Below are 12362 nucleotides of genomic sequence, written 5' to 3'. Positions count from 1 at the left end.
TAGGTCGTCCTCCGACATAAAAAAGCCGTCAGTAGCTCACCTGTATCAGCGGTTATTGCAGGCGACGTGGGGACGTCACAGCGAGACACTGAACACGCGAGCTGGCAGTGCGGTAAGGTTGACGCCGAAAGAAGTGCGCGATTGCGAGAGGGGCCAAGAAAGTTTGCGGAGCAGTCGTTAAGGCCGCATTGTGTACGCATTCCGGGCACCAAGGCGCGGCGCAGCGTGCAGCGCAGAATTTTTGAAAACTGCCGCACCGCACCGCACCGCACCGCATCGGTGGCGACGGCAAAAACGGCGCGGCTCGTGCACGCGGCAGGAAGCCGGCCGGGGCAGAACAACACGGCGGGATAAATTTGGCAGTTGCGCTGCAGCTGCGGTGCATTGCCCCCCTCCACGGCGCCGCTTCCGGTCTTTGTACTCCACATACGGCGGCTTCCGCCCTTCACACGTCCAGCGCCGCCATCGCAACCGCCGCGCCGCCTCCGCCGCCGCCGCCGCCGCCGCCGCCGTCGCGCCGTACCGGCCGACCTGACGCGCCAGGCGTCGCCAGTGCCGGCCATTGTGTGGCGTCCTCTCTACTCTGTCACCATGAAACGCGAAAAAAACTCTGCTCACTGCCTGTCGGCCATTCTGGGCCTATGTTACGGGGTCACTCGTCTCTAATTTCGCGAAGCGTAAAATATTCTCAGTATTGGTACCACGTCATATTTCACTGAAAAATTGAGCTCCCTGTGCCCCTTGTGCTCCTTTTTATAAATGTGGTATCGATTCCGCCCAACTGATCGGTTGCCTCAGAGGAAACACCTTTTTAAAGTATAACACAAAACAGAGTGTGACAACTGTGAAGAGGTCCGTAAGGTATATACATTCTTTCCCAACATCAGGGGGCGACTGAGGATGAAACATGTTAATCCCAGACGGGGTCACGGTTCATTTCTTAATCGGTCATGGGCCATATTCCACTTACTTGCTGCGTGTCAATCTCGGTTTGGAGACTGATTGTGCCTTTGGGGAGAGGGGGACCCCAGAATACACACTTTTTTTTAGTGTGACCGATGGTCGCAGGAAAGACGACTAGCGTACTCACACAACGACATGACACGATCACTTAGAAAATGGCTCTGAGCACTATTTATTTATTTATTCATTGCCAAATTACAGACCTGTTACCTGATGTTTAAAACAGGTCGTACATCCTACAATTTTCGTTTTTCATATTTTTACAGCTTTTCAAAATAACAATAATTTAAGGTTGAAATATAAATAAAATTTTGTTGTTTCTTAAGAAGAATATAAAAAGAGGATAGGATAGATGAGAGATTTGTTAGTACCATCACCGAATGTGACTGACGGTGAATACCTCGGAGTGGTTTCTTCGAGCCGTTGACCGCCAGCCACACACACACACACACACACACACACACACACACACACACACACACACACACACACATACACACACACAAATGGTTATTAGTAGAGAAATAATGTTGCTTATCCTATTTATTACTAATCCTATGTATTAACTGCTTTAGGTGCTCATGCATGTGCAGCATTTGGTGGTTTCTTGGCTAGATTGCCAGCACTTTTGCTTATTTACTGTCACATCTCAGCTTCCTCCTCCTGTTCCTCCTCATTGTCACTATTTTCGCTGTCACTGTGGGTATCGCTGTCCATCCTCTGGATATTGCTGTTACGCTGTACATAGGCATGGTTGTGATATCGTGTCCGCATATACTCTACATGTGTTGATTTTGAAATACTGTTTGTCAGTGCGTTTAATTGTGCCCATTTTTCTTCGTCTCTTATTGCTGTGTATATATCTACGTCTGTATCTGTGTAGTCTAAGTGTAGTGTATGCCTGTTGTTCGCGTATTGCCCGCAGAAAAAAAGACAGTGTGTTCTGGGGAACCTTCTTCCCCGCATGTGCATGTAGGTGTCTGCCTCAGACTCACGCGGTTAAGTGCGTGGGATAAGGTCCGTGTCCGGTTAAGAAATGTACCATACCGCGGCAGGGATCGATATGTCTCATTCTCAACCGTTCCCTTATGTCAACGAGGAAGTCGTGCAGTCTACGTCCCTTATCACTTACATCCCACTCACCCCACTTACATCCCACTCACCTTGCCATGTATCCAAACGCCAACTTTTATGCTGACGTATCGTCTCTATGGGCACACCGGTTATTGTGTGTACCTTATCCAGTATCCCCACCTTTGACCAGTACCTTGCAGCTCTGTATTTGATTGTGATATCTATGGGGCATAACACTGTGGGGCTTAACATCTGAGGTCATCAGTCCCCTACAACTTAGAACTACTTAAACCTAACTAATATAAGGACATCACACACATCCATGCCCGAGGCAGGATTCTAACCTGCGACCGTAGCGGTCGCGCGGTTCCAGACTCAAGCGCCTAGAACCGCTCGGCCACACCGGTCGGCAATCACTTAGAGATCAGACCTTGTACACCTATCTACATAAATACTCCGCAAGCAACATTGTGGTGGGTGCCGGAGGGTACCCTGTACCTCTGCTGGTCGTCACTTTATCTGTTCCACTCGCAAATAGAGCAAGGGGGAGAACGGCTGTCTTTATGTCTCCGTAAGAAATCTAGCAACCCGCCTCTGAATTGCCTCAATGTCTTCCTTTAATCCGACCTTCTGCGGATCCAAAACACAGCCTTGCGGACCGATCACAACGACTGTGCAGACAGAATATCTAGAGCGCTTGCAACAACGAGAGTACAGGCAGCAATGAGCACAGGAAACAAATGATTCCAAAGACAGTACTAGCAAGACAGATGGCAGTAGCAGCGGTAGCAGATCAGACAACAGCGGCGCTGTTGAAGACAGAAAAACATAGAATAAGGACTAAATGCGTAGTCACCAAAGAATCAAGAAAGCAAGTGTTCATAACACATTAATATTACGTAGTAAGAGAAACGTAGAAATAGAAGACAGCACACGCTGCGACATAAAGTAACCTAACGTAGTGTTCAATCATGCCATCTGAGGACGAGAGGCTCAAAGTATTACTGAGGCACTTCCTCCTGGAGAGCAAGGCTGGCGGGGTCCTGTAAGTCTAAGGTCTATCTTCTTATTTTTTTTACATTCTTCATGCGTAAATTGTTAACTTTAAGAATTTCCGGTCCATAATTAGTTTTAAGACTGCAGGTATTTAAACTTAGCAGATTGTCAGGCTTTGTTAAAATGAGAAGAAAACAAACGCTTCATATCCTGTACAAGTAAAATTATATTGTGAAAACACAGCTGCTCTTAGTAACCACGTAGCAGATCATTTGTAAACGCAGATTTAAAAAAATTACGTAGTAAAAGTAGGTTCTGATATGACGTAACGGGCTACAACATAAAATTACTTGCCGGCCGGAGTGGCCATGCGGTTCTAGGCGCTACAGTCTGGAACCGAGCGACCGCTACCGTCGCAGGTTCGAATTCTGCCTCGGGCATGGATGTGTGTGATGTCCTTAGGTTAGTCAGGTTTAATTAGTTCTAAGTTCTAGGCGACTGATGACCTCAGAAGTTAAGTCGCATAGTGCTCAGAGCCATTTGAACCATAAAATTACTTGAAACTGTCCGTCCCTTTCCATGTGCTCCTTTTTGCTTCATGGACTTTCTTTGTGTGCCTCAATTTTTCGTATTTGGTTTCTCGTTCACAAATTTCCCCAACTTGACTAAAATGCATTGGGATCAGAACCACCTTTTTCTTATTCGCAGTGACATAAGTAATTTTTTGTGAGGTTGCTTCCAGGAACTAATTCTACCATACCTGGCAGGACAGCAATGCTCATCTGAATTTTGATAGTTTTTTTTTCTTATAGAAAACATTTGCAGTACTTCATTCCAAGAGTGAAGTCTAAATACCTCGATTCTGACAACTAGTTTTACTTTAATTATTATTAATTAATGAAAGCGTCGATAAAAATTCACTGGTAACTTTCGTATTGTACTTTCCCGGACAATATCCAATGTCAGTTTCATAAAGCTCTGATCAAACTAAACAGTTTGACATACATCACAATAACATCTATTTGATTGTCATTTGAGCATTTTTCTCGTCATTTTTGTTGCTGTATGTTTTTATCTTACCACGAACCCTTTCATCTCAGTTCAATCAATACATTATAAACGCATTTTGCACGGGTTCAGATCTGGCAGTTTGTGAGGAACTCCGAATGCCATTTAGATGCACTAAATTATCCATATATTTGGCGATAGACATACCTTCAGATTGTATGAAACTTGATTTGATGCATAAGACGTGTCGTAATTCTGACGTAGGGCTTCTTTGACGCCAACAGAATGAAAAGGCACCAAAATAAACGAAGGTTGCTCAGCTGGAAGTGGGCAGTCACGGGCAGTAGTGGCGTTTGAGGTCAGCCTTTACACAATATCGACTGCTCTAACAAACAGACGCACTAACCGTTACGAATGTGCTTATTTTCAAGATGCCATTGTACTGTTTTGGTCTAGTGTGAAGTCGGCGAGAGTGAGGCTGCGAGACATTTCACTGCATCTTACTCTTGTTATTGTTTTTATACTGCACAAAAGCACACAAACGTTACTCTAACTTATGATCACGACGAGATGGACCCGTGGACTTCCATCCTGAACAACTAACCACCACAAGATAAATATATCCAATGAAGTTGGGGATTTCAGATTGTACTTAGTGGGACCTCCTATTATTGTCACTTCAAATAAGCGTAGATATCACCCTGTACTGTCAATTCGATAGGTGCAGATCTACTTCCGTGATCGTTACTATCTGATCCTTTTTTAAACAGCAGTTCGCTTCTAATTGACCGACGAATGTAATCGTCACCTTTTCACACAACAAGGAATATAGGGCCTTTCAAACGGATCATCGGATTTCTCTACGCGAATAAAGGTAGAAGCTTTGGATGAAGTTTAATTTACGCGTAATTTACAAAGTTTTTAGCTTGGAAGGACGCATCCGATTTTACGAGGGTACATATTTTACGTAGACACACATACAACCTTGGGGTACTTTTTACGATTACACTTTGAATCAGATTTTTCATTTACCTTTTTCAGATGTTCAGTATGCCCTCTGCCGGACGCACGACAAACATACAGATAATAGGCAAACTCGTCCCACACGTCCCACACTTTTGCGAGGATGGCTGCAGTTACTGCGTTCGCTGGTGTCGCGCGACGTCACAATTAACCCAAAGTGGTAATAGTTTTTTTTTATCGAAAATAGCTTTGGACATGTTTTGACATTACAATTTAAGAACAACAAAAACAAAATAATTCACGTATGCAGACATTTACAGACTTAAGAGTGTAGAATGACGGGGATGGGACAGGTAGTCAGCCGTGGCCTTATACGTAGAAGGGACCATTCCGGCATTTGTCTGAAATAACTTAGGGAAACCACGGATGGCTCGATGAAAATTGGAGAATATAAGGCCACTCTGTTTAAAGCAATGCTACATCGTTCTCTTACCCCTAGTGTTCAATAACTTTTTACAGATAAGTTATTCAATAATGACAAAAGACTACACATAGTTGTTTCATAACACTGCACAATCTCAGTTGACGCCAGGACCATACTATGCACCACAACTTCCCATTTGATAGCCTGAAAAACTGAGGCAGCCTACCTGTACCAGTAGGACGAGTGAGATGTTGAGCTCAGAAAGAGGATATGGTGTTACTATGATACAGTGCATAGATTTGGTAGTACATTTTCCAGAAAAGGAAGAAAAGAAGGAAAAATATAGTGTGGAAGTGTTATGTGGAATCTTATATGTTTCATTATAATTATTATTTTTGTTACAATTTTTACCAAACCCTTATTCTGTATCCTTCAGTGTATAGAATATTTGGGTCAACAAATACTTTCTAACTGCCTTTTTTTTAAACAAGTCTGTTTTAGCAGTTTCTGTAATCTACTTCGGTAATTTATTGAACAGTTTTATTCCATGATAGAAAGTGCTGTTTTGAGTTTTATGTTCATCCTTTACTGGTCAGTGCAAGTTCAGTCAAGCTCTTGTTCCATGCTCATGGACAGAGCTGTTTGTGCAGTTATTACCGAAGTTATTTTTGTTGTGTACAACTGTTTCATAGTTGTCTTCACATGGTGCAGTTGAAATCCTCAGTGTTTTGAATAGGTTTTTATAGCGAGCTCGAGTGCTATTTTCGGTTATAGCTCTTTTCTGCAGTTTGAAAATTATGTTCATATTTTATGCATTTGATCTCCAGAAAAGAATGCCATAGCCAAGAACTGAGTGTACGTGTGGATAGTATATAACTAAAAGACAGTGGTTTTTTCACATTTATGACCGGAATGTGAGGTAATAACGTGCTGATGACATTCTGTTTGCAAGTAACCTTGTGTGCTGACACCATTTTAACTGAGAATCAATATTCATTCCTAAAAATTTTGCGTTTGCTACACTGTCTGTAGAGGTGCCATCTATACTTAATTGAGCCATTTTCCCTCTTCAAACTGAAATTAATGGCATTTGTTTTCTTTACGTTCAGTGTCACTTTATTGCTTATTGACCAATTACTAACTTCCTTGCGGGTTTCATCTGCTTTCTCTCCAAGGAGTTCTCTTGTTCCTCGATGACTATAGTTGCTGTCATCAGCGAAGACAATTTTTCCTTCACGACTAACAACAGGAGGAAAAAAGTTGTTGAAGGGAGCGATATAGACGAAGCCTTTCACGCGCAAAAAAGTTACATACCGTCAGAGAAGCGGCCCTGGGAGCCACTGACGCAACGTAAGAATCGTGCAGCTCTGAGCTGGGTTAGGTGCAGCACCACACTCTCGGCGAAATGTGTGCCACTATGTTGTAACCAAAAGGTACATGGTGAAACAGAGAACGCAAAACGCCATTTTTTTCCTGTGTCATGGCTATTTCGACTGGACGCACACTGCGTTACGAGCGAGAGAGGGAGCTAGTCATATCAGTGAGACCCCTAGCAGCAGCTAGTTGAACCTGCAACTTACTATTGTCACCCTGGTAAATGTATAGGAACGATACGTAAGTTAAAATGAACCTAAGGCTCTGTCTTCATTCATGTAGAAGATTTAGTCTTTTGGAACGAGGTGAAACACATTGTACATCTGCAGTACTATACCACTACCACTGCCCGCACCGTCATAGTTCTTGACGATGATGGAAGTCACCGTAGACACGAGTTTCTGCTAATTAACGCATGATAGAATACCGAGAATATTGTATACAAGAATTTTGTCGCGTATTACTTCTTTAATCTTTGCCAGAACTGCTTGTTGAACAATCTCTATTCATCAGGCAATGGAATCTGTTAGCGTGTGTTGCATTAAGACATCACAGGAACGGCGAAAGACAAAAAAAAATTTAAAAATATATTTCAAAGTGGAGGACGGAAGAGATTGAATAGGGATGGACCAAATTTGTGGGAAACATTTTAGCTTTGATGGAGTTACTGGGACGTGTGCTAAATCATCACGTAATACTTCACATGGTAACGTAGAAAACTGTAAACGGAGAAAGGTGGTAGCAGGATCAAAGGTGCAGTAAATTAACAAAGATGAAGAGATATGCACAGTGTCAAAGTAAATGGAAGAGTTAAAGCATTCGCACGACTGTTGACAAGAGAAAAAGAGACTGGAAAGCATGATACGTACTTCAGAGCTGAATTTATTTACTTACCTCACTTCTTTAAATAGACATTAGCCTTTCTACTGACCTTACGTCACTCTCCATTTCTATGTGGCCGTACCAATCTCTCCCTCCATGCTTGTTTGCAGCGGTCAACGTCGGCAGACAACTCTTGACATGTTTTGCATTCTTTGCCGTCGTCTACAGTATTCGTCGCCGCTGTCGCTTTCAGCGCCACATAGTTCTACTTTCAAGTGCAAGTGTACATTAATTTTGTTTGGTCGTGTGATGCTTAGATTTTCTTCTTTCTCAATTCCAAACGGTGTATGCCTTTCATATCCGTCCTGCACTTTGTTTTAAAATTGTTATTAGATTCGTCTAGAAATTATAAATTAAAATTCAAAATAGTAGTTGCACCAGTATTTTGATGGAAACGAACCAATAACAACACATCTAGAGTAAATGTTTAAGTTTCACACTGTATACTCGCTGAAATGGGAAAAAGAAAAGGGACCAAGTAAATCCCCTGAAGGAAATGCGGTAATAATGTAATTGAAGATAACGCAGATGAAACAACAGATTACAGCTCTCTCTTTACAGTAAGGCACAGTGCACCTCTCCTTTTATGTATGTGCCACTTTCCTATTTCCACGAGCCCTAGAAGCCATCTCTCGCATTCATAACCGGCAGTGTAGGGCCTTTGCCGTGCACGTAATACTGATTTCTTGGTGCTATCGCGATTTAGAAGCACGACAATAGACTAACTACAGTCCTACAATATACAGACTTGTGGAAGTCGTACGGCGCGGGTAGATATAATTGAGGTACGACAGGGTACGGAGCGATAATAATGCTTTATTGCGCTAATATTTTCACGTTAAAAGGATCAAGCCTGTCCTGCTTCAAAACTACGAACGCACTACGGTCTTTGGTCAAGTCACTTACAGCCAGTCATTTAGTACGTCAGCTATGTGTATCATAGCGGATGTTCTCACAAGTGCTATGAGTTCCTGGAGCAGGCAGTTCCTCCATGAAATGACGAATTCAAAACGTTCATGTCGAGTAAGGACGAGAACTACGCTTTGATTTGCCAGAGAAACCTATAACCTCCCTACAAACATATATTATATTTCTGTATTAGATTAAACTGAATGGAAGTCTGATGGCGAAGATAAATATGACAACCATTATGAATCTCATATTAGATTGTTGATGCGAAGTTCAGTTTTCTGCTGGCGAACCACGTATGTGAATTGCATCATTGCAGCCCCTTACATTATTCGGTAAGTAATAGTGTGTTTATAGCCTCGCAGCGTTATGTGCCTATTTTTTATTTATTTAGGAGACTCTTTTGCCAAAATTAATGATTTGGGTCTCATAATTAAGTACTGAAGATCACCTTACTGTGGAATATTTTAAACATGAATTGCAGTGGATGCTCAGTTCCAGAATATACAAGGATTGATGAATGTGTGTTGTATGCCATCATTAAAGTGGTAGGCATTTACTTTGTACGCAAACAACGGTCAAGTTCAATATTTCCTTCCATCATTGTTCGCTCCTTCCAAATAGTCCACAAAACTATATATATCGTAAATTACGTTTCCTGTTCCTACAGTTCTTCATCTATTAATATTTGGTCATTCCATCAGTTTTTAGATGGGTATTTTGAGACATGTAACAGAGGAACTGATGAAAGTGTTCTTGTTGATTCTATTCATGAAGCAGAAACGTTCTTAATGAAACAAGAAGCAGAATTAATGACTTAATGTACTATTTAAGAACGAAGCAGTTGCCTCGAGGAACAAACCAGTAAGGCGTTTGAGAGAAAACCAAAACTTTTAGAAATCACAGTGATTGCTTCAATCGTCCTTACGAAATATATTTACTTATTTGCTGAATTCAGGCATGCTGCTTCGGGACGGCAGATCCGCAACCGTATAAAATTTATGGCTGCAGTCGTTGCCGGTTTCGGGCTGACTATCCCATTCTCAAACAACACACACCTTGTTATCAAACCGTAACTAGTTATACAACTTGGTGCCCATAGGCACGAATAGCTTTGTAACATTAGACACGTGCTCTGCCTTATCCATGAGAGTTCTTGTTGCTCACAGTTTGACTTCCTTGTACAGAGCTATTCGTACCTCTTAGCTCCATGTTATAGCTACGGCTCATAACGAGGTGTGTGGTTTGAGAATGGTGGAGTCAACCAGAAATCGGTAACGACTGCAGCAATGAACTGTATATTCGTGCAAATGAGATGGACAAAATAAAAAAAAGAGTTATCAAATTTTCCTCAATATTTGCTTATTTTACAGACAGTATTAATTTGTTCGAGGAGACAGAGATTATGGAATTAGCGTAGCCATGCATAATAATAATAAGCCCCAAACGAGTAACACCAAGATAGCATAAAAAGAAGTGCAAGAAACTGCCAGTGATTAAAGAACTTGCCTTCCGCGTAAGTCTTTTGAGAGAACACTGTGTACTTTGGTTGCACAAAAAATGACCTTATGTTCTCATTTTAATGAGAGGGCTGAAATGAAGAATGTTAGGCTCTCCAGTACATTCTAGGAGAAGCTGTCAATCGGAGCTTTGGCAGAAAATCAAAATGGCCTCGGAAGTAAGGACTGAGGAAATGGAGGGATGATGATGCCGAAAAGACTGTTAAAATGGTTCAAATGGCTCTGAGCACTATGGGACTTAGCTGCTGTGGTCATCAGTCCCCTAGAACTTAGAACTACTTAAACCTAACTAACCTAAGGACATCACACACATCCATGCCCGAGGCAGGATTCGAACCTGCGACCGTAGCAGTCCCGCAGTTCCGGACTGCGCGCCTAGAACCACTAGACCACCGCGACTGGCGAAAAGACTGTAAAGGACAGACAAGAAGCATTAGCAAGATATCCGTCAACACGGAAACGGGAAGATAAAATAGAATATCGTAGGGAAAGAGCAAGCACTAAAAGAAAAATACGTGGAAAACACAAAGAGAGTTAGGAAGAATTTTTGGTCCATTCAGAACGTCACATTTACAGACCCCAACTGACCACGTTCAAAATTATTAAAACGATAAATAGTGATAGGAAAGTGAATGTGAAAGTGAATCGCATCGCTATCTAAATGGTTGCAGCATTTTTAGAATCTATCGCCTTAAAAGACAGAGCCTCCTACAATCCAGTTTGGAGGGAGCTGTTCAGGAGAAATCATCCTTAAGCCTGAACTTAAAGAAGTATTAAACAAAATAGAAACTATCAAATCCCAGGATAGGAGTCTATCAGTCTACAGTGTTTGAACATGAAAGCAAGTCATTTGTTAACAGATCGTTGAACTTCTTAAATATTATCTGCTCAGGAGGTGATGCGCCTGAGAGCTGGACTAAATCAGTTATTGCCATTCCTATCTTTAAAAAAAGGAACCTGAAAAATTATAGTAGCCACCGTGAAGTAAGCTTCTTGAATTTAGCTTACAAAAACAGAATAAAAAAATAAACTGTACAGGCAGTATGAATTCCTTATGGATGAGGGGCAAAATGGCTTTCTAAAAGGAAGCTCATGCTGTAACTGCTCATTTTCATTGAAAGTACTAAGAGAAAGACATAAAGAGAAAATCGAGAAACACGCATTGTCTCTGCCGACATGAAAAATTCTTTTGATAAAGTCAATAGAAACAAATTATTACAGATTCTGGTAGATGATCACGATCCCCAACCACTTATCGTTAACTTATACAGAATTTTACCGAACATATTTAATTTGCAGCAAGAAAGAGGACAAATCATCAGAGTGAAGATGCGGCAATTCACCACTCTTGTTTATTATCTATATGATTAAAATCATCCGAGAGTGGAGACAAAGGTCATACGGCTTCATTCAAATCACCTAGTTGCACTTGTTGTTTGGTAAAAATACGTTGCTCTAACCTTTCCTTTCAGCAGCTCCAAAAATTGCAATTAGTATTTTCTTTTAGATCATTTTGCGTGAAGCAGTCCGTTCAATAGTTACTTACTTATAATAACACGTGCCCATACAAGTGAAATAAATATATAATTCAGGATAAATCACGTAATAATTGTTAAATCCAGGACAACTAGCTATCTGCTATTACACATCAAAAAATTCGTGAGTAACAAATATCATGGTTGTTGTGTTTATTGACGACAATTCATGTGTTCTCAATTGTTGATATGACACTGTTTGTTGTACAGGACTGGCCATGGTGTATTTTCTTAAAATTTAGAGAACAGCGGATGACTTGCCGCTTACTGTAAACAATTTGCAGATTATATCCGAGAAGTACAGCTTGGACATCAACATCAAAAAAACAAAAACTATGATAATCTGCAGAAAATACCCAGTACAGTGTAATGTATGTTTGAAAAATAAAATTCTAGAAAGAGTGAACACATTCACGTATTTAGTCTATGAACTATCGTTTCTAGAGGAAACAGACCTAGCTGGAAAAGCCACCAGGTATACAAAAAACGGCGAGAGTCACCAATAATGTAGTGAAACCTTCTGTAAACCAGAAGCACACCAAAATACGAGTTTCAGTATTAGAAGAGTATGTTTATATATGTAATATGTCTATTAACTGTAACTGATGACGAAGAACGCTGAAACTTGTCGCAGTAGATAATGACACATTGTGGAAGATGAGCAAAGTATTGGCGTGTGTATCTTTGGCCTTACATGGGTTCTGTATGCAGATA

The 12362-nt window shown here is 41.3% G+C and overlaps 1 protein-coding gene across 1 annotated transcript in view; it reads right to left on the bottom strand.

Annotated features, from left to right (window-relative positions):
- Window positions 1-445: 445 nt before the first annotated feature.
- The window catches only part of LOC124606128, a 99649-nt gene continuing 87732 nt past the window's right edge, over window positions 446-12362 (bottom strand). Inside the window, exon 2 of the mRNA XM_047138093.1 lies at window positions 446-583. Within this exon, the coding sequence (XP_046994049.1) occupies window positions 446-583 (138 nt within the window). The remainder of the gene's footprint in view (window positions 584-12362) is intronic.

This window comes from Schistocerca americana, chromosome 3 (genome assembly GCF_021461395.2).
Source record: "Schistocerca americana isolate TAMUIC-IGC-003095 chromosome 3, iqSchAmer2.1, whole genome shotgun sequence".
NCBI lineage: Eukaryota > Metazoa > Arthropoda > Insecta > Orthoptera > Acrididae > Schistocerca > Schistocerca americana.
This window is presented reverse-complemented; position numbering and strand designations above follow the sequence as displayed.